The 23,963-nt window shown below is 44.1% G+C and overlaps 1 protein-coding gene across 1 annotated transcript in view; it reads left to right on the top strand.

Moving 5' to 3' along the window:
- Positions 1 to 23,963, top strand: part of LOC311135218 (inactive serine protease PAMR1-like) — a 56,928-nt gene that overhangs the window by 5,715 nt on the left and 27,250 nt on the right. The window contains exons 2-3 of the mRNA XM_084169150.1: positions 17,500 to 17,676; positions 20,915 to 21,040. Of these exons, the coding sequence (XP_084025276.1) occupies positions 17,500 to 17,676; positions 20,915 to 21,040 (303 nt within the window). The remainder of the gene's footprint in view (positions 1 to 17,499; positions 17,677 to 20,914; positions 21,041 to 23,963) is intronic.

The following is a 23,963-nucleotide window of genomic DNA, read 5'->3' as shown; positions in this document are numbered from 1 at the left end:
CTGTGCTATTTCCCTCACACTCTCACAATTATGTTGTCAGGCATGGCAATTGCAGAAAACACCTAATTTACAGATAATTAGGAACAAAAATGCATGCATACACATTTTTTGAAAAAGTCACCTTATAGGCCTACTGTCATTAACATATAGCCTATTTGTTGGATAGATTGGATGCGCATTGGTGTCTAGCTGTAGGCTAGTTGTCTAGTGATATTGTCGACCATCATCAGCGGATCCAGGAAAGAAAATAATAAAGCTAAATAAATGGTCTATTACACGGAACAAAAATATAAATGCAACATACAACCATTTCAAAGATTTTACTGAGTTACAGCTCATATAAGGAAATCAGTCAATTGAAATAAATAAATTAGGCCATAATCAATGGATTTCACAAGACTGAGAATACAGATATGCGTCTGTTGGTCACAGATACCTTTAAAACAAGGTAGGGTGGATCAGAAAACCAGTCAGTCTCTGGTGTGACCACTGATCTCCTTCGCATAGAGTCGATCAGGTTGTAGATTGTGGCCTGTTGAATGTTGTCCCACACCTCTTCAATTGCTGTTCGAAGTTGCAGGATATTGGCAGAAACTGGAACACGCTGTTATACAAGTCGATCCAGAGCAAATTAAATCAAGCTTTATTTATATAGTACATTTCAGACTTCGAATGCAACGCAACGTGCTTTTTACAGAAAAAAACTAATACAAAAAATATGAAAATAAATACTAAAATATTTACTACACAACAAACATAAAATAAAAAACAAAAGACTGACACAAACTGAACAAATAAAAAGCACCCTAAGGAAAAGCAAAGCTAAACATATGTCTCCTGAGTGGCGCAGTGGTCTAAGGCACTGCATCGCAGTGATAGCTGTGCCGTTAGAGATCCTGGTTCAAATCCAGGCTCTGTCGTAGCCGGCCGTGACCGGGAGACCCATGGGGCGGCGTGCAATTGGCCCAGGGTAGGGGAGGGAATGCCCGGCAGGGATGTAGCTCAGTTGATAGAGCATGGCGTTTGCAACGCCAGGGTTGTAGGTTCGATTCCCACAATAATAATGTAAGTCGCTCTGGAAAAGAGCGTCTGCTAAATGACGTAAATGTAAATATGTGTTTTAAGATCTCTTTTAAATATGTCCACAGTTTTGGCCACCCTCAGGTTCTCTGGCAGGCTATTCCAGAGGCTGGGGGCATAATAACTAAAGGCTGCCTCTCCATGCCTCTTGGTCGTAGGCTTTGGGATAGTTAAAAGGCCAGTGCCAGAGCACCTGAGGGACCTACTGGGTACATAACTTAAAAGCATGCCGTAACCCCACTGCCACCACGGGGCACTCTGTTCACAACATTGACATCAGCAAACCGCTCACCCACACGACGCCACAGACGCTGTCTGCCATCTGCCCGGTACAGTTGAAACCGGGATTCATCTGTGAAGAGCACACTTCTCCAGCGTTCCAGTGGCCATCGAAGGTGAGCATTTGCCCACTGAAGTCAGTTATGACGCTGAACTGCAGTCAGGTCAAGACCCTGGTGAGGATGACAAGCACGCAGATGAGCTTCCCTAAGACGGTTTCTCAGTTTGTGCAGAAATTCTTTGCTTGTGCAAACCCACAGATTCATCAGCTGTCCGGGTGGCTGGTCTCAGACGATCCCGCAGGTGAAGAAGTCTGGATGTGGAGGTCCTTGGCTGGCATGTTTACACGTAGTCTGCGGTTATGAGGCCGGTTGGACGAACTGCCAAATTCTCTAAAATAACGTTGGAGGTGGCTTATGGTAGAGAAATTTAAATTAAATTCTCTGGCAACAGCTCTGGTGGTCATTCCTGCAGTCAGAATGCCATTTGCACACTCACACAAAACTTGAGACATCTGCAGCATTGTGTTGTGTGACAAAACTGCACATTTTAGAGTGTCCTTTTATTGTCCCCAGCACAAGGTGCACCTGTGTAATGAACATGCTGTTTAATCAGCTTCTTGATATGCCACACCTGTCAGGTGGATTATCTTGGCAAAGGAGAAATGCTCACTAACAGGGATGTAGACAAATTAGTGCACAACATTTGAGAGAAATACGCTTTTTGTGTGTGTGGAACATTTCTGGGATCTTTTATTTCAGCTCATGAAACATGGGACCAACACTTTACATATTGCTATTATATTTTTGTTCAGTGTACTTCGGGCCACGGATGGCACAGAGAACACCAGTATAACCAGTAAAAAATTAAAAGTAAAAATATACTCATTTCTTTTCTTTTTTTTACAAATTAGAAGAAAAAATATATATATATATTTAAAAACAAAAAGTAAAGTGGTTGTCCCACTGGCTATCATAAGGTGAATGCACCAATTTGTAAGTCGCTCTGGATAAGAGCGTCTGCTAAATGACGTAAATGTAAATGTAAAATATCCGCACGCCAATCTGAAAAACATAGCTGACTGACTGCATAGCTGACTGACTGCAAACAGCGACAAATCAATGGATAAATCTAATGCATTGGAATAAATGCTATTTCTATCAAGTACGCATGGCAAACAAATGTCACAAAATGTTAAGTACAAAGGAAAATCTATGCTAAAGGAGCTGAGGCTGAAATGCAGCACTACTGAGTGAACAGGTTAAAACGATGACAGAGAGGTGGGGGTATTTGTTTCATTTGGAAGCTTTTATTTTCATATTTTGTGGTTCACACAAACAAGAACACACACACAGTGAATTCACACCAGCCCTAATGTCTCCCCTTGTAAAACCCACAAAATTGTTAGGCTACTATCCAATGTATAGTGTTTGCAGGTGTTGAGCTTGATGCCTCACGCATGTGTGTTTATAGGGCAGTAAGCCATATCTCTCTGCTTTGCATAATACCCGCTCTTCAGGCACATGGCAAAGCACAAACCAGCAGATGTGCTACCACTAAGTCCTGGCAAACAGTCAGTAGTAGAGGAGATGGGTGGGCTCCCCTCAGATATAGATGTACTGTACATTCCTGCATGGTCCAGCACTGACAGAGAGAACACTTTTAGTCACAATCATATTTATCAGCATGACTCGGTCTCAGTAAACACAGTCTGTCTCTTTACTCAGTATAAATACAATATAACACAGTCTGGATGTATTTACTCCAAAAAGATAGAGCAACTAGCTCTCACAGTCTCACGTCAGAATTAGAAATTCATCCATGTTTCTCAAACAGAAAATGTCTAAGTTGTTGCAAACATCAAATTTCGAAGTGTTTAAGGTTACATTTAGGCATTAGCTATGATATCTTAAGGTCAGGCATTAACTTCACACGTTTAAGGTAAGGGTTAAGTTTTGGGATAGGCTTAAAACAAAAACCTCAAAAACAACTTTCTATCGCTCGATTCGAATTTGCAACCTTTGGAATCAGAGGCAGATGCTTATGCCCCATCCACAACACCCTAGCAAAACCGAAACCTACTTGAAGGTAACAGCGTTCACTGTTGCCCCTAGTGGCCGGTTTCCACGTCATCTCCCGACGTCCTCAGACGTCGAAAACTGACTTGTATCACATGTGACCTAGCTGGATAGAGACCAACAATTCACGAGTTCAGCTTCTCGCCATCTGACGAACATTTCAGAAGGGGTAGTAGTTGATGGAGGTTTTTGGCGTGGATGGTGGTCGGAGATGCCAGCCCCTGGTCATGGACCGGGATTGCTAGCTGGCCTCCGGGCAGGGTCAGCCCCCAGTCGTGAACTGTGGTTGTGCTGAGCCTGCTGGCAGGGTCAACCCCCGGCCATAGGCCGAGGATGTGTTGGCCCTCTTGCTGGCGGGGACAGCCCCCGGTAGTGGCCCGAAGTTGAGCTGGCCCCCCCAAAAGGAACGTCCAGCCAACTGGAGGGGTACGTAGGGGTTTTAGACTTCTGCTTGTTGTATGAGCGTCGGCCAGACCGTGATGGTGGAGGTTAGCCTTGTTGTGTGGGAAAGGGGTGGAATCCCGATGTGATTACGCCTGGGGCCCACAAGTTTTGTTGGGCATATCGGACGTGTGTTGGGTTTGAGCGGATGTAAGTGTTTTAGGCTTCGGAGGACCAACGGCCGAGGTGCTTGATGATGGCAGCGGCGAAGCCATTATGTGGAAGAGGTGGGAGGAGTAGAGGTGAGCAGGGTAACCGACGTGGGAGATGGTGGTCTTCAGGTGTGCCTGAAACCAGTATCTGGTGGTGGGGTGGCCTCTGTCAGTTATGAACAGAGACTCATAAGGGGAAGAGTGAAGGGCATGGTAGTGGAAGTAGGAGGAGAGGGAATCGAAGTGGTTGAAGAAGGAGGGGTCCTTCTTGCTGTACTTGAGGTGGTATCGTATGGTATCTGGGTCGAGGATGGTGAGGTCAGAAAAGCAAGGTTGGTGTGAAGATATGTGCAAGGGTCGTGAATTCCGAGCAACAGAGGAACCCAAAGAACGCAAGTGTGTAGATGGCTTCCAGGGTCCGGTTGGTGTGGAGAAGAACAAGTCCGGTCCTGAGAGCGGTGATGCAGGCAGAGAGGATATCGAAGGTGATGGGGAGCCGGGTGAGTGTGCTGGAGGGTGGTTGCCTCTTGCGGATGCCCCTCAGTAGAAGTGCAGTGTGGGGGTGTGTGATGGCTGTGCAGGGGGAGCTGTGTAAATTTGTGCATGAATTGCAGGCTGCTGAGGTAGGTTCTAATGCTGGTGTAGGGGTGGAGGTGCTGGTGGGCATACGTGACATAGGATGTGATGGTGGGAAGGTCGAAGTTGGGGAAGCAGAGTGAGTGCTGGTGGTGGAAGGTTCTGAAGGAGTTCCATGGAGTCCAGTAGGTTTGTAGGGTACTGGAGATGAGGCCACGGAGAATGGTGGCTCTGGTTTGCTGGTTGAGTGTGTGGAGGGGATGATCTAGAGGAAGATCAGCTCCGAATAGGGTGGTACAGGTGTCAGGTCCGGGTTCGTGTCTGGCACCAATTTCCTGAATCTCTGTAGGTGGAAACGGGAGAGAGAGTCAGATTTGAGATTATTGTTCCCTGGGACATGTGCAGCTCGGTTGATTAAATTGTTGCAAGTGGAAATCCAAGTGAGGCCGCAAAAAAAGGGAGCAATGTTTGATTTTTTATGAATTTTTATGCAAATTATGGTGGAAAATAAGTATTTGGTCACCTACAAACAAGCAAGATTTCTGGCTTCTTCTTTAAGAGGCTCCTCTGTCCTCCACTCGTTACCTGTATTAATGGCACCTGTTTGAACTTGTTATCAGTATAAAATACACCTGTCCACAACCTCAAACAGTCACACTCCAAACTCCACTATGGCCAAGACCAAAGAGCTGTCAAAGGACACCAGAAACAAAATTGTAGACCTGCACCAGGCTGGGAAGACTGAATCTGCAATAGGTAAGCAGCTTGGTTTGAAGAAATCAACTGTGGGAGCAATTATTAGGAAATGGAAGACATACAAGACCACTGATAATCTCCCTCGATCTGGGGCTCCACGCAAGATCTCACCCCGTGGGTTCAAAATGATCACAAGAACGGTGAGCAAAAATCCCAGAACCACACGGGGGGACCTAGTGAATGACCTGCAGAGAGCTGGGACCAAAGTAACAAAGCCTACCATCAGTAACACACTACGCCGCCAGGGACTCAAATCCTGCAGTGCCAGACGTGTCCCCTTGCTTAAGCCAGTACATGGCCAGGCCCGTCTAAAAGTTTACTAGAGTGCATTTGGATGATCCAGAAGAGGATTGGGAGAATGTCATATGGTCAGATGAAACCAAAATATAACTTTTTGGTAAAAACTCAACTCGTCGTGTTTGGAGGACAAAGAATGCTGAGTTGCATTCAAAGAACACCATACCTACTGTGAAGCATGGGGGTGGAAATATCATGCTTTGGGGCTGTTTTTCTGCAAAGGGACAAGGACGACTGATCCGTGTAAAGGAAAGAATGAATGGGGCCATGTATCGTGAGATTTTGATTGAAAACCTCCTTCCATCAGCAAGGGCATTGAAGTTGAAATGTGGCTGGGTCTTTCAGCATGACAATGATCCCAAACACACAGCCCGGGCAATGAAGGAGTGGCTTCGTAAGAAGCATTTCAAGGTCCTGGAGTGGCCTAGCCAGTTTCCAGATCTCAACCCCATAGAAAATCTTTGGAGGATGTTGAAAGTCTGTGTTGCCCAGCGACAGCCCCAAAAAATCACTGCTCTAGAGGAGATCTGCACGGAGGAATGGGCCAAAATCAAATCAAATCAAATCAAATCATATTTTATTGGCCACATGCGCCGAATACAACAGGTGCAGACATTAACGTGAAATGCTTACTTACAGCCCTTAACCTTAATATATAAGGCTATATATACAGGGGGGTACCGGTGCAGAGTCAATGTGCGGGGGCACCGGCTAGTTGAGGTAGTTGAAGTAATATGTACATGTGGGTAGAGTTAAAGTGACTATGCATAAATAATTAACAGAGTAGCAGCAGCGTAAAAGGATGGGGTGGGGGGGCAGTGCAAATAGTCCGGGTAGCCATGATTAGCTGTTCAGGAGTCTTATGGCTTGGGGGTAGAAGCTGTTGAGAAGTCTTTTGGACCTAGACTTGGCACTCCGGTACAGCTTGCCGTGCGGTAGCAGAGAGAACAGTCTATGACTAGGGTGGCTGGAGTCTTTGACAATTTTGAGGGCCTTCCTCTGACACTGCCTGGTATAGAGGTCCTGGATGGCAGGAAGCTTGGCCCCAGTGATGTACTGGCCCGTACGCACTACCCTCTGTAGTGCCTTGCGGTTGGAGGCCAAGCAGTTGCCATACCAGGCGGTGATGCAACCAGTCAGGATGCTATCGATGGTGCAGCTGTATAATTTTTTGAGGATCTGAGGACCCATGCCAAATCTTTTCAGTCTCCTGAGGGGGAATAGGCTTTGTCGTGCCCTCTTCACGACTGTCTTGGTGTGTTTGGACCATGACAGTTAGTTGGTGATGTGGACACCAAGGTACTTGAAGCTCTCAACCTGTTCCACTACAGCCCTGTCGATGAGAATGGGGGCGTGCTCAGTCCTCTTTTTTTTCCTGTAGTCCACAATCATCTCCTTTGTCTTGGTCACGTTGAGGGAGAGGTTGTTGTCCTGGCACCACACGGCCAGGTCTTTGACCTCCTCCCTATAGGCTGTCTCATCGTTGTCGGTGATCAGGCCTACTGCTGTTGTGTCGTCGGCAAACTTAATGATGGTGTTGGAGTCGTGCCTGGCCATGCAGTCATGAAGGTGAACAGGGAGTACAGGAGGGGACTGAGCACGCACCCCTGAGGGGCCCCCGTGTTGAGGATCAGTGTGGCAGATGTGTTGTTACCTACCCTTACCACCTGGGGGCGGCCCGTCAGGAAGTCCAGGATCCAGTTGCAGAGGGAGGTGTTTAGTCCCAGGATCCTTAGCTTATTGATGAGCTTTGAGGGCACTATGGTGTTGAATGCTGAGCTGTAGTCAATGAATAGCATTCTCACGTAGGTGTTCCTCTTGTCCAGGTGGGAAAGGGCAGTGTGGAGTGCAATAGAGATTGCATCATCTGTGGATCTGTTGGGGCGGTATGCAAATTGGAGTGGGTCTAGGGTTTCTGGGATAATGCTGTTGATGTGAGCCATGACCAGCCTTTCAAATCACTTCATGGCTACAGACGTCAGTGCTACGGGTCGGTAGTCATTTAGGCAGGTTATCTTAGAGTCCTTGGGCACAGGGACTATGGTGGTCTGCTTGAAACATGTTGGTATTACAGACTCAGTCAGGGACATGTTGAAAATGTCAGTGAAGACACTTGCCAGTTGGTCAGCACATGCTCGGAGTACACGTCCTGGTAATCCGTCTGGCCCTGCGGCCTTATGAATGTTGAACTGCTTAAAAGTCTTACTCACATCGGCTACGGAGAGCGTGATCACATAGTCATCCGGAACAGCTGGTGCTCTCATGCATGCTTCAGTGTTGCTTGCCTCGAAGCGAGCATAGAAGTGGTTTAGCTCGTCTGGTAGGCTTGTGTCACTGGGCAGCTCGCGGCTGTGCTTCCCTTTGTAGTCTGTAAAAGTTTTCAAGCCCTGCCACATCCGACGAGCGTCAGAGCCAGTGTAGTATGATTCAATCGTAGTCCTGTATTGACTCTTTGCCTGTTTGATGGTTAGTCGGAGGGCATAGAGGGATTTCTTATAAGCGTCCGGGTTAGAGTCCCGCTCCTTGAAAGCGGCAGCTCTACCCTTTAGCTCAGTGAGGATGTTTCCTGTAATCCATGGCTTCTGGTTGGGGTATGTACGTACGGTCACTGTGGGGACGACATCATCGATGCACTTTTTGATGAAGCCAGTGACTGATGTGGTGTACTCCTCAATGCTATCTGAAGAATCCCGGAACATGTTCCAGTCTGTGCTGGCAAAACAGTCCTGTAGCTTAGCATCTGCGTCATCTGACCACTTTTTTATTAACCGAGTCACTGGTGCTTCCTGCTTTAGTTTTTGCTTATAAGCAGGAATCAGGAGGATAGAGTTATGGTCAGATTTGCCAAATGGAGGGCGAGGGAGAGCTTTGTATGCGTCTCTGTGTGTGGAGTAAAGGTGGTCTAGAGTTTTTTTACCTCTGGTTGCACATTTAACATGCTGGTAGAAATTAGGTAGAACGGATTTAAGTTTCCCTGCATTAAAGTCCCCGGCCACTAGGAGCGCTGCATCTGGATGAGCGTTTTCCTGTTGATTTATGGCCTTATACAGCTCATTCAGTGCAATCTTAATGCCAGCATTGGTTTGTGGTGGAAAATAGACAGCTATGAAAAATATAGATGAAAACTCTCTTGGTAAATAGTGTGGTCTACAGCTTATCATAAGATACTCTACCTCAGGCGAGCAAAACCTCGAGACTTCCTTAGTATTTGATTTTGTGCACCAGCTGTTGTTTACAAATATACACAGACCGCCACCCCTTGTCTTACCGGAGTCAGCCGTTCTATCCTGCCGATGTAGCGTATAGCCCGCTAGCTGTATGTTATCCATTTCGTCGTTCAGCCACGACTCGGTGAAACATAAAATATTACAGTTTTTAATGTCCCGTTGGTAGGATAACCGTAATCTTAGGTCATCCAATTTGTTCTCCAATGATTGAAGATTGGCTAATAGGATTGATGGGAGCGGCAGTTTACTCGCTCGCCATCGGATCCTTACAAGGCACCCTGATCTACGTCCACGATATCTCCGTCTCTTCCTCATGCGAATGACGGGGATTTGGGCCTTGTCGGGTGTCTGTATGATATCCTTCGCGGCCGCCTCGTTGAATAAAAAATCTTTGTCCAATACGAGGTGAGTAATCGCTGTCCTGATATCCAGAAGCTCTTTTTGGTTATAAGAGACGATGGCAGAAACATTATGTACAAAATAAATTACAAATAACGCGGAAAAACACACATATTAGTACAATTGGTTAGAGGGCTGTAAAACGGCAGCCATCTTCTCCGGCGCTGTTCTAAATACCAGCAACAGTGTGTGAAAACCTTGTGAAGACTTACAGAAAACGTTTGACCTGTGTCATTGCCAACAAAGGGTATAATACAAAGTATTGAGAAACTTTTGTTATTGACCAAAAACTTATTTTCCACCATAATTTGCAAATAAATTCATAAAAAATCCTACAATGTGATTTTCTGGAATTTCTTTCCTCATTTTGTCTGTCATAGTTGACGTGTACCTATGATGAAAATTACAGGCCTCTCTCATCTTTTTAAGTGGGAGAACTTGCACAATTGGTGGCTGACTAAATACTTTTTTCCCCACTGTATGAGGTTACATTGGGAAAGGAGCAAGGACCACATGCGTAGCTCCTCCAGAAATCTGGCCGTGGGGACCAAATGGTTGGACAATGCCTGGGTCGAGGAAGCCAGCTCCAAGAGGTGGGAGATGAAGGGACGGCCTTGGGGAAGGATGCACATGGCAAAGTTGAGGTGAGCTAGGTCCCGTCCATGATGAGCATGAACCAGTCCAGCTTGTCCTGGGGGAAGGAAGCTTGGCTGAGTCGAGGTGGACACCTAGGAACTAAATTGAAGAACTTCTCGGCTGAGAGTTGGACCCCCAGAGTGATGAAAACATCGATTAAGGTGGCTAGCCCAGAACTGGGGGGAGAAGCAGACAATAATTGTTGGTAAGGGCCCAGCACACTACCTCTGAGAGGGTGTCGAATATTTTGGGGCTGCTCCTGCAGCCGAAAGTGAGGTGGACGGCGAAAAAATAGTCTCCACCTGACCCCACCTGGATTTGTCAAGGCAGTTTGTAGGTTGTGGCATTTGGTGAATGCGGTGAACGGGGCCAAGAGGCCAGGGTTGAATCCATTGGTTAGGCCGGTGGTGAGGTATTCTACTAGCTCTCTGTTGGGGTGGTTGGAAAGTTTATGGGTAAGTCGATAAAGGAGTCAATAAATATTTTCTATGTTTTTTATTAATAATTACGCTTGCAGATGGGGAGTGGGAACATAGGTGGTGGGGAGGAGGCATGTGGGAGAGGCGTCTGTGAGCCGAGGCTGGGGTTTCTCGCAGGCGGGCAAAGACCCCTGAGGGGTGGGCCCTAGAGATGGGGCCCTGGAGGAGCTTCCCACCCATCGTGGTGCATTAGACTTGTGGTCTGCAGTGGAGTGGCTGATGCCCCTTCTGGTCAGTACTTCCCGCAGTTGGCCCTTGGTCCAGTCTTGGATATCGGAGAGCGCTGACTTGAAATTATGTGGTGGGAAGGGGGCTCAGGCGTTCTCATGCCGAGAGTGGCCTGAGAGTGGCCTGAAGAGGCTGGCGGGCTGAAGATCGGCTGGAGCAGGTGTGGAGGTCGAGGCAGGGACCACAGCAAGTGCAGCATGTTCAGCTGGCAGGAACCAGGGCCCATTGTATACATTTCAGGAATAATTTATCCTTGCCTAAGGGAATTGTTTATGGGTGTTACATAGAGCCCCTCAAATGTTTTCCTTAGGTAAGGGCATACTTACGGGGTTTTACAGTAGTTTGAAGGCATGTACGGCAGAAAAAGTATCTGGTTACCATGGAGACAACCTGATTCACTGACTGAACGTCAAATCAAAGAGATTACATTTATTTTGGGAGATCGCAAAATAGAAATTCTACATTAAAGACAGGAGAAAAAATTTGATTCAGAAGATAATAACACACGTTTCTTTTAGTTACTTTGTCTCAACTCGTTTTATTATTTTATAGCACGACAAGCTAATTTACAGAGTAGGTACAGTGCATTCAGAAAGTATTCAAACCCTTTGACTTTTTCTACATTTTGTTACGTTACAGCCTTATTCTAAAATTGATTACATATTTTTTTTCCCTCAACAATTTACACACAATAACCCATAATGACAAAGCAAAAACAGGTTTTTAGAAATGTTTGCAAATAAATCAATAATAATAACTGAAATATCACATTTACATAAATATTCAGACCCTTTGATCAGTACTTTGTTGAAGCACCTTTGACAGTGATTACAGCCTCGAGTCTTCTTGGGTGTGACGCTACAAGCTTGGCACACCTGTATTTGTGGAGTTTCTCCCATTCTTCTCGGCAGATCCTCTCAAGCTCTGTCAGGTTGGATGGGGAGCGTCGCTGCACAGCTATTTTCAGGTCTCTCCAGAGATGTTCGATCGGGTTCAAGTCCGGGCTCTGGCTGGGCAACTCAAGGACATTCAGAGACTTGTACCGAAGCAACTCCTGCATTGTCTTGGCTTTGTGCTTAGGGTCATTGTCTTGTTGTAAGGTGAACCTTCGCTCCAGTCTGAGGTCCTGAGCACTCTGGAGCAGGTTTTCCTCAAGGATCTCTCTGTAATTTGCTCTGTTCATCTTTCCTTCGATCCTGACGAGTCTCCCAGTCCCTGCCGCTGAAAAACATCCCCACAGCATGATGATGCCACCACCCTGCTTCACCATAGGGATAGTGCCAGGTTTCCTCCAGACGTGACGCTTGGCATTCAGGCCAAAGAGTTCAATCTTGGCTTCATCAGACCAGAAAATCTTGTTTCTCATGGTCTGAGAGTCCTTTAGGTACCTTTTGGCAAACTCCAAGTGGGCTGTCATGTGCCTTTTACTGAGGAATGGCTTCCATCTGGCCACTCTACCATAAAGGCCTGATTGGTGGAGTGCTGCAGAGATGGTTGTCCTTCTTGAAGATTCTCCCATCTCCACAGAGGAACTCTGGAGCTCTGTCAGAGTGACCATCGGGTTCTTGGTCACCTCCCTGACCAAGGCCCTTCTCCCTCGATTGCTCAATTTGGGCGGCCAGCCAGCTCTAGGAAGAGTTTTTGCTCTGCCATGCACTGTCAACTATGGGACCTTATATAGACAGCTGTGTTCCTTTCTAAATCATGTCCATTCAATTGAATTTACCACAGGTGGACTCCAATCAAGTTGTAGAAACATCTCAAGGATGATCAAAGTAAACAGGATGCACCTAAGCTGAATTTCGAGTCTCATAGCCAAGGGTCTGAATACTTATGTAATTATGGTATTTCAGTTTTTTGCAATAATTTCTAAAAACCTGTTTTTGCTTTGTCATTATGGGGTATTGTGTGCAGATTGATGAGGAAATACATGTATTTAATCAATTTTAGAATGCTGTAACGTAACAAAATGTGGAAAAAAGGGAAGGGGCCTGAAGACTTTCCGAATGCACTGTAGCTAGCTAGCCAGCTAGCTTTGTAGCCATGGATTGTGCACCTTCCATTGTTTAGCTAAGTAGCTACCTAGCTAGCTATACACCTATCTAGCTGGTTGATGTTTTCCTTTTGCCACCAGGGCAGAGGAAAGCAACATTCTACTCCACAAATGCTGTTTACATTGATATCCATACTGAATGATGGACTTAAGGGACCTCATGGGCACCCTTAACTTTTTCACTTAATTAAAGTGGGGAAAAGTAGCTAAAGTTAAGACGTTGTCAGCTATACTCATTATTTGAAATGGCTAGCTAACTAGATGGACTGTAAACCAGCCTCAACACTTCATGGTATTTTGCATCCAGGATCCAAACAACCCGTTTTATAATCTTGTGTAATCCACTTTTTGCTCTAATCATATCAACAAGGATGACTATTTGACAGTTTTTACCACCCAAGCGTCTGTACTGCTGTACACTGTTGTAGATCAGTGAGTGTAGCAGACATGAGTCTGGGTGGAGTCCAGGCCCATAACCACAGGGGCTAGATTAGTCTACCCAGAAACTTAACAGGTGCCATACAAATCACAGGCTCCAGTCACTGTCGCCTCCACCATGGATCTCCTCCAGACTGCTGCTGGTGGTGCACTTAGTGCCGAGCTTTGCAGGATATGAGAAAAGGACAAAGTAGACCTTCTACTTCTTATAAAAGCATAGGGTTTATTGTTGCTACCTTGTAGTCTAACCTAGGTGCATGAATAGAAAAACAGACTGGATACGTGAAAAGGTATTCAGCCACTGTGTCACGCTCGTTGATAGACAGATCGGACCAAGGTGCAGCGTGGTATGCGTACATATTCCTTTATTCACTGAATACAGATCAAAACAACAAAATACAAACGACCGTGAAGTTCAACAGGCTGCACAAGCCAAAACAGAAACAAGACCTCAGGCAAAATGGCTGCCTAAGTATGAACCCCAATCAGAGACAACGATAGACAACTGCCTCTGATTGGGAACCACACCCGGCCAACATAGAAATAGAACATCTAGAATTCACACCCTGACCAAACCAACTAGAGAAACAGGGCTCTCAAGGTCAGGGCGTGACACACTGCTGGAGGATAAATGGAAGTTCGTCAAATTGTCAAGACTGAATGCTGTAAGGCTGAGACGTTTTGGCTTAAACAAAATACACAAACAGTGAGCATGCCTCTGATGCGGTCTGATTAAATGTATGAGTAATTGACTCCCGTAACAATGTTGGTGAGGCTGGCTGAATGTGGAGCTTTCTCAAATATCCCTACATGCTCTCTAACAATTTCTGCTGAAGTCTTAAATGCAGGGAGAGACAGGGAGGAGAGAGAAGTTAAGAAGAGACAGCAAGAGAGAGCGAGAGCGAGAGAGAGAGAGGGAGAGAGAGAGACAGAGACATAGACAGAGACAGAGACAGAGACAGAGAGAGAGAGAGAGAGAGAGAGAGAGAGAGAGAGAGAGAGAGAGAGAGAGAGAGAGAGAGAGAGAGAGAGAGAGAGAGAGAGAGAGAGAGAGAGAGAGAGAGAGAGAGAGAGAGACTTTAGGAAATCCCCAAAAATGTCAATTTAAAAAGAAACTATAACTACTATACTCATTTTTAGTCAGGGAGAAGCAGACAGCCAGTAAAATCTGAAGACACCATACAATACAGAAGAGGTGAGTAGGAATGAGAACAAGAGTACTGGGCCACATGTGTTTTGAACACATAAAACCATCTGGGAGTTATTGAAGGGGAGGGACAGGCTTGTTGAGCAAGGGGCTGGTGTTTACATGAGTAATAGCTCGATGTCATCATACTGGAATTATAATGTAATTCTGAGGTCATAGACATTATGTAAATAATGGATGCCCTGTTTAGACTACGCCCTGTTTAGACTACCCTCCCTGTTCTCACTGGAGTAGAACATGTTGTTTTGTTGTTTTACATTCACCGTAACCCTTCTTTTCAGGGTTACCACAGCAATAATATGTCAGCCAAAGAACAACGGATCCAAAACAAACAGAATTGCGAAATCTTTCCAAACAAAGTGTGAAAGCAGCGCCATTAACTGTCTTCACTTAGCACTGATAATACTTTTGACCTGGCCTATTATGCAATCCATTCTCAGAGTGATTAATATAAAATAGTATGCCATTCCTAAACTGTTCTTGGATGTCAGAGATGAGATTCTTAAGGAGAAGTGCAGATCTTCCCTGGAGTAGGATATAATTTATGAGTTCATTAATGTTACAGGGCCAGAGAGATGTGGGAACTGTAGGGAGGGATATCTAACGGCATTCCAGGACATCTGTACATCCTGTCCAGCTGACTGTCCTGAAACGGACTCTCACAGATTAATCAAAGCCTCAACACTAAGTCACATACTCTGTGTGTGTATGCGTGTGTGTGTGTATGTGTAGGCTAAAACTTAATAACATACTGTTGAGGTTGTTACCATGACAGACCTGCACAGCTACGGGACTTCGGGTCAGAGGAAGGAGCCAGAGAGCTCCTTAATAAATTGAACAGTTCAGGCCTCATTGGCTGAATTTACACCTCATATGAAAACTGGAAACATTTATGTTGAGAGAGAGAGAGAGAGAGAGAGAGAGAGAGAGGAGAGAGAGAGAGAGAGAGAGAGAGAGAGAGAGAGAGAGAGAGAGGAGAGAGGGAGAGAGAGAGAGAGAGAGAGAGAGAGAGAGAGAGAGAGAGAGAGAGAGAGAGAGAGAGAGAGAGAGAGAGAGGATTAGGGAATCAGGAAGGCAGATAGTTTTCCCTTTAAAAACAGCAAAGCCTTTGGAGGCAGAAGGCAGGATATGCACAGCTAGACAGATGTCCCCAGTTAGAGACGCAGCCAAGTTCTGTCTTCTCTCTGCTCACATGCCTCACAGTGCACACTTTCAATTAGAGGTTGGCTGACTTGGTTTGAAAGATCTGGGTTGGTTGGGTTGGAAGAGTTTGGTTGGGTGGTGTGTGTGTGTGCATGCATGCATGCGTACGTGCTTGTGGAGGGGGGTTAAGAAGGGGTAAAAACAATGCAAAAACAATGCAAACTAGAATGCTATTTGGCCCTAAACAGAGAGTACACCGTGGCAGAATACCTGACCACTGTGACTGACCCAATCTTAAGGAAAGCTTTGACTATGTACAGACTCAGAGAGCATAGCCTTGCTATTGAGAGAGGCCGCCGTAGGCAGACCTGGCTCTCAAGACAAGACAGGCTATGTGCACACTGCCCACAAAATGAGGTGGAAACTGAGCTGCACTTCCTAACCTCCTGCCAAATGTATGACCATATTAGAGACACATATTTCCTTCAGATTACAGAGATCCACAAAGAACTCGAAAACAAACCCAATTTTGATAAACTCCCTTATCTACTGGGTGAAATACCACAGTGTGCCATCACAGCAGCAATATTTGTGACATGTTGCCATAAGAAAAGGGCAACCAGTGAAGAACAAACACCATTATAAATATAACCCATATTTATGTTTATTTATTTTCCCATTTGTACTTTAACTATTTGTACATTGTTACAACACTGTATATATACATAATATGACATTTGAAATGTCTTTATTCTTTTGGAACTTCTGAGTGTAATGTTTACTGTTAATATCTATTGTTTATTTCACTATTGTTTACTATCTTCTTCACTTGCTTTGGCAATGTTAACGTACGTTTCCCATGCCAATAAAGCCCTTAAATTGAAATTGAATTGAATTGAATTGGAGAGAGAGAGAGAGAGAGAGAGAGAGAGAGAGAGAGAGAGAGAGAGAGAGAGAGAGAGAGAGATGGTGTGACCATGGTGAGGGGCGTGTGACCGGAGCTGGTGTTGCGTCTCTGGCGAACTCCAGGCTGCTGCTCCTCAAAACCCCGGCACGGCGACCTTTTCCTCCTCACGTCCTGGTCCATCAGCCTTCCTGGGGAGCGGTTGAGGCGTGGGTCCCCCCCATTGCCCTCTCATTTGTACTTTTACTTTTTGCACACACAGCACACGCTCTTGCACACACACAGGCTTACTGAGCGGGCCCTAGTAGAGCCAGCAAGTTGTGTATTGTGCAAGTAGTTGAATTCGTCTGTGAGCTATTTTATCTTCATTTATAGGCTATTTGATATGTTATTTAGAGTGTATCGATCGACCAACGGCCTGTACAGGTCCTGACTGATTCACTCGTTTTTTAAAATATTTTTATACATAGTTAATAATTTAACATTTTAAACATCTTTCTCTTTTGAGACTTTTGTGTGTTTAATATTAACTGTTACATTGTGATTGTTTATTTCACTTGATTTGGCAATGACAACATATGTTTCCAATGCCAATAAAACCTCTTTGAAAGAGCGAGAGAGCGAGAGAGCGAGAGAGCGAGAGAGAGAAACTTTCGACTAAATGTTCCTCATCTTTTCTGGGTAACAATTAAGTATCTTACTGTGATTGTTTTCAATTAAAATGGTTACAAATAAACAAAAATATATTCTTAGCAAAGTGCAATTTCTCAAGCAAGAATTTGCTAGGACTGTCTGGGAGTGGTCTGAGTGGGGAGGGAAAACTGAAAACTAGCTGTTATTACCAAATTAATGATGTCTGATGTAAAAATATGACAAAACACACACAGATGAGCAGGCAGAGGAGGAAAATATGTAAATGAATTTTGTAAATACAACTCTGGATCCAGTCTTCTCCATCACCCTCACTTTAATAAATTCCACCTATTTTTGCACCTGAATCTCTGACTCCAAGCCCAATAGGCTGCCGGGATAATGGAATAGTTCCAAAAACTCCAAGCTAATACTTTATAGTATTTGAAGGTATCTGACTCATGTATTTGACCCAGGTGTACTGGTTGGTTCCCAGACTACAGGTACCTGTATAACCACTGTCCCGGCCCAGAGTGGAACGTCATGTGTCGGGGCTGCTGTGAGTACGACGTGATCCGCTGTAAGTGTCCCCTCCAGGGCACCCCCGTTGGCTACGCTGTGCCTTGCTGCCGCAACGTCCTCAACAAGTGTGACCCCTGCATCATCCACCCAGGTAAACCTGTCCAACACACCACCATGCTGGCTCAAAACCTGGGGAGTCCATCCATTTTGGTTATTTTACCATTCTGGTAAACCCGTGGAGGACTGGTTGAATGCATTCCTGCACGCTGTGTATTCGATTTTATTGACAACAACATGGTCAGATACATTATGCCTTGGTGCTGGATTTGTTAATACATGTTTAATTTGCAAAAATACACAGTATAGGAGGCCATTCTACCAGTACATTTCTGAAATGTCTGCCACTACAGTACCCGTTAGATCCAGCTTAATGTCTTGACTGATGTTGTAGTCTCTGTGCCATCTGCCTCCAAGGCTCTGTTATAAGCCTGGCAGACATACAAGAGCGGTGAGTTTGTGTCAGCTAGAGTGAAATGCAGTGAGTTTAGGCCAACAACATTAGAGAGCGATGCCTAATCCCGATTATTTTCCAGAAAATTTACTTTCGTTAAGTGCATCCCTCTGTCGTGGAAATTACCACCAGGGACACCTGAAGTAAATCTTAAATGAATCATTCTTTATTAACAGCAAGCTGGAGAGGTTCCAAAAAAACTAAATGCACCATAGTACACGTCGGTCGGGAGCTCCCCCGGGCAGTCCCGTTAGTTCTCTTATATACTGCTTACACAGACAAGTTCTATTTCCATGATTTAGCTTATTCATTATTCATAATAAATTCACCATTAACGTTTGGACCGACCAATACCTCACGAGCATTGCTTAATTTGAGATGGATCCTGTTCCGGCAGGAGCCACCTGTCCGTTTTGGACTGTTTTATTCCGTAACCTATTTGGCCGAATCCGGTACCTCTCGTGGCATGAAAAATAATTTTCACTTTTTGCAATGTAAAAATACAAGCGATCAAAATTCATTTGAGTTGCCTCTTAATTAATTCTACTGCCCCCACACAAAAAACGTCATGTGAAAAAGTTGATTTTCAGCTCGGGCCGGCCCAACCCAAATCAACTCATAGAATATTAGGCCCGGGCTGAAAATCAACTTTTTCACATGACGTTTTTTGTGTGGGGGCAGTAGAATTAATTAAGAGGCAACTCAAATGAATTTTGATCGCTTGTATTTTTACATTGCAAAAAGTGAAAATAATTTTTCATGCCACGAGTTTATGGTTTGCGCAACATTATAACCTGTGTTTGAGACCAATGCGTTGCGGTGGCTGTGTGAGAAGCGCGCCAGTATCTCTCACATAACTAGAATGAGATTCACTTTCTATGATCTCTCTCCCTCTCTGCTCTGATAGACATGACACTGCAACTCTCCAGCGTTGCACTTCATCATTTATTTCCTTATAGAATCATAGCTGCACAAAGGGTTCTAGAGGAACTGCAGCACCCCTGATAAATTGAAAAACATTTGCCAAAGTTATAGAATTACTGCTGTCTGTTCAGAAATAAATGAAATAATTCAGAATAGCTTACTACACCACGAGAAGCCCTATAATTTAGCCACAGAGGATCAATAGCTTCTTTTTTTTAAATAGCCTAGCTGTGGATTGTAGCCCAATAACAAGGAATAGCCTACAGTAGGGGACCACGTGGCAAATCTGTCAGTGAAAAAACAGCACGCAGACAAAACAGGCCTTTCACAATATTTCAAATACAATGGAGGGAAAACACAGGTTGGAAAGCAATGACTCCTGCTGAAAAGAGAAGACTCTATGCTGTAGGCTACCAAAATATTTGATCAACTTCCAAATATTGTTTTACAAAAGAGAGAGAGATAGGCTTTTGGCACAAGCATATCGACAATCACCAGCAAGTGATTGAGTCAGTGAAACTGGAAAGCATTTTTAGGACTATAATTTCCTCCTCATATTGTAGCCTACAATATGTGTCTCCACACACCTAGGCCTAGGCTATTGATGGATTTAAGACAAGGTCGTTTTTATTGATCTCAGATTCTCAGTTTGTCAGTGTCAAAGTAGCCTGCCATTTCGATCATTTGTGCATTATTAAAAAAAGATTCTGCCAAAGTCTCCAGTAAAATGACGTAGAATTGCATGAAATGCGTTTTTAAAAGGCCAACATTTTCCCGGACCCTAGGCTACTAAAAATACTCTACTACTCTACTCTACTCTACTGCTCTATGCCACTACGCAAATGCGATGATATGCATGCAATGCTTTATTATAAAGGTGATTTTTTTCTTATGTGTTCCGGTACCTCAGAAGTCCCCAGGTCACCGCCCTCTTGCGCTCTTTTTTATTTCCGGCACCTCCCGATTTACAAATTAAGCACTGCTCACAAGGCTTCTTCTCTCCAAGCTGAGACCTTGAAACTGATACACCCCTTTCGGTCTCAAAACAATGTTCTGGGATAAGAGAAAACAGATTGCTGAAAAGGCACAATGCGTAGTTATAATATTTCACCACAAGATTATTATTGACCTATGGGAATATGCTAATACTTTCTCTTTATATATTCTTAATCTGCTTCATTTTCACATCAGATGTACTCCTCTGCCTGAACTATTTTTTTATTTGTCATTTTAGCAGACACTCTTATCCAGAGCGACTTACAGTTAGTGAGTGCATACATTATATATATATTTTTTCATACTGGCCCCCCGTGGGAATCGAACCCACAACCCTGGCGTTGCAAACGCCATGCTCTACCAACTGAGCTACATCCACACTATTGACACACATACACACGCACGCGCATCCCTTTCCACCCTGAGTGTACTGTATGTAGACGGTGGAGGAGACATGGTAAAGTCATGTGATGTTTACACTGATACCTGTTGGTGTTAATATGTCCTGCTGCTGTATCACTGACGTCCATATCCCTGTCTCCCAGCTTGTCCTCAGGATGTCTGCACTGCAGAGCACCACAGAACCCCAAAAGTGAAAATACATCCGAAACTCAGTCCTTCTGGGGGTTTTCTGGACATTTATATTTCAGGAAGCACAAATGTGTTTTTGCTGTTCTGTTACCCTGTTACAGTGAATGAGGAGCCTGATGAGTTTAGCAGGTCTGAGGTAAAGAGCAAACAGGCACTAAGGGGAATACAGTAGAGGTATGTGGCCGATTTGAACCGAACAGTCATTGGGAACGGTCAAACCAAAACTGTGACTGAATGCATCACACTTATGGTGAAGAGGTTTTAGACATTTCAGTGTTCAGTCAGCACTATGTAACCTCTCTCTCTTTGTCTCTTTCTCCCCGCATTCACCCTCTTTCTTTTATTTTCTCTCCTCTCTCTCTCATAGGTTGCAGCATATTTGAGAACTGTAAGCAGTGTAACAATGGGACATGGGGGCCCAGAGATGATTTCTTCATCAAGGGGAAGTACTGTGCTGAGTGTCGTCCCGGCTGGTCAGGCGGTGACTGCTTGAGTTAGTTCACTCCTTCTCCCATATACCTCTACCCACATTACCTCCCACCATTGTTACGGGTAAAACTCACCCTTAACCAAAGATCTAGGATCAGTTTACCTTATTCCCCCAGTTCTAACCAAAACCATTAGGGGGATGAAAGAATATCTGACCCTGTATCAGGGTTATAGGCAACTTCTCATAGCTTCCCTTCCATGCCTATAGGCACATACCATCTACCTACAAACCAATTATACTGAACAAAAATATAAACGCAACATGCAACAATTTCTAAGATTGTACTGAGTTACAATTAATATAAGGAACAGATATGCATCTGTTGGTCACAGATACCTTAAAAAAAGAGGTAGGGGCATGGATCAGAAAACCAGTCAGTATCTGGTGTGACCACCGTTTGCCTCATGCAGTGTGACACATCTTCTTCGCATAGAGTGGATCAGGTTGTTGATTGTGGCCCGTGGAATGTAGTCCCACTCCTCTTCAATGGCTGTGCGATATTGGCGGGAACTGGAAAACGCTGTCGTAAATGTCAATCCAGAGCATCCCAAACATGCTCAATGGGTGACAGTTCTGGTGAGGCCATGGAAGAACTGGGACATTTTCAGCTTCAGGAATTGTGTACAGATCCTTGCGACATGGGGCAGTGCATTATCATGCTGAAACATGACGTGATGGCGGCGGATGAATGGCATGACAATGGGCCTTAGGATCTCGTCACGTTATCTCTGTGCATTCAAATTGGCAATGATAAAAAAATGCAATTGTGTTAGTTGTCCATAGCTTATGCCTGCCCATACCATAACCCCACCACCACCACCATTCACAACGTTGACATCAGCAAACCGCTCGCCCACATGACGCCATACTGTGGTTGTGAGGCCGGTTGGACGTACTGCCAAATTCTCTAAAATGACGTTGGAGGCGGCTTATGGTAGAGAAATTAACATTAAATTCTCTGGCAACAGCTCTGGTGGACATTCCTGCAGTCAGCATGCCAATTTCACGCTCCCTCAAAACTTGAGACATCTGTGGCATTATGTTGTGTTACAAAACTGCACATTTTAGAGTGGCCTTTTATTGTCCCCAGCACAAGGTGCACCAATGTAATGATCATGCTGTTTAATAATCTTCTTGATAAGCCACACCTGCACATTTTAGATGGATGGATTATCTTGGCAAAGGAGAAAGCCTCACTAACAGGGATGTAAACAAATTTGTGCACAACATTTTAGATAAATAAGCTTTTTGTGCATATAGAGCATTTCTAGGATATTTTATTTAAGCTCATGAAATATGGGACCAACACCTTACATGTTGCATTATATTTTTGTTCAGTGTACTATAGGACGTTTTGCACAACTGTATGTTGGGTGGATGAAAGCTAAATGCCTCAGGGTTTTTTCATTAAATGAGCTGAAATTACAAGTCAAGACATTGTTAATCAACATCCTGGAATCTCACAATACAATTTGATATGTCATGTCTGGAGTATAGCTTTTACAATATGCAAATAACTAAATGTGCTGTGAGGCACAGGTAGAAAGACTTTTCATCAACAGCAGAAACTTGGCATGTATTTACAGCTCTTGGCCGCAGGCCTGTGGTTTCTGCGTATTTAATTTTTTTATTTGCTATCTAGAACCTAAACATGTTCTTCGGCTGTCCCCATAGGAGAACCCTTTGAATAACCCTTTTTCGTTCCAGGTAGAACCCTTTACACAGAGGGTTTTACATGGAACCCAAAAGAGTTCTAACTGGAATCAAAAAGGGTTCTCCTATGGGGACAGCCGAAGAACCGTTTTGGAATCCTTTTTTCTACGAGTGTATTTCATTTTGTTACTATATAACTGGTAACCAACATGCAATTCCTCAACTCTACAAGACAATTACATACAGTATAATTTGTGAACATTTCTAAAAACATAATTCCACTTTGACATTATGGGGTATTGTGTGTACTGTAGATCAGTGCCTTCAGAAAGTGTTCACACCACTTGACATATCCACATTTTGTTGTTGGATTAAAGTGGATTTAATTGTCATTTATTGTCAATGATCTAGTGGAATATATATATATATATATATATATATATATATATATATATATATATATATATATATTTTTTTTTTTTAAGTATATGAATTTTTACGCTAATATATCTTAATTAGATACTGAGTCAATACATGTTAGAATCACCTTTGGCAGCAATTACAGCTGTGAGTCTTTCTGGGTAAGTCTCTAAGGGATTTGCACACCTGGATTGTACGATATTGTCCCATTATTCTTGAAAAAATTGTAAAAGCTCTGTCAAGTTGCTTGTTAATCATTGCCAGAAAGCCATTTTCAAGTCTTGCAATACAGTTTCAAGCCAATTTAAATCAAAACTGTGACTAGGCCACTCAGGAACATTCAATGTTGTCTTGGTAAGCAACTCCAGTGTATTTTGCCTTGTGTTTTAGGTAATGGTCCTGCTGAAAGATGAATTTGTCTCCCAGTGTCTGTTGGAAAGCAGACTGAACCAAGTTTTCCTCTAGGGCCTTGCCTGTGCTTAGCTCTATTCCGTTTATTTTTATCCAAAACAAAACTCCATAGCCTTTGCCAATGACAAGCATACCCATAACATGATGCAGCCACCACCATGCTTGAAAACACAGTCATGTGTTGGATTTGCCCAAAACATAACGCTTTGTATTCAGTATTACTTTAGTGCCTTATTGCAAATATTTTTATTGTGTACAGGCTTCCTTCTTTCCACTCTGTAGTTTATGTTAGGGCTGTGGAGTAACTACAATGATGTTGATCCATCCTCAGTTATCTCCCATCACACCCATTAAACTCTGTAACTGTTTTAAAATCACCACTGGCCTTATGGTGGAATCCCTGAGCGATTTCCTTCCTCTCCGGCAACTGAGTTAGGAAGGG

The sequence above is a fragment of the Coregonus lavaretus genome (genome assembly GCF_964263955.1).
Source record: "Coregonus lavaretus genome assembly, chromosome: 9".
Taxonomy (NCBI): Eukaryota; Metazoa; Chordata; class Actinopteri; order Salmoniformes; family Salmonidae; genus Coregonus; species Coregonus lavaretus.
The sequence above is the reverse complement of the archived record's forward strand: the minus strand, read 5'-3'. Positions and strand labels throughout refer to the sequence as shown.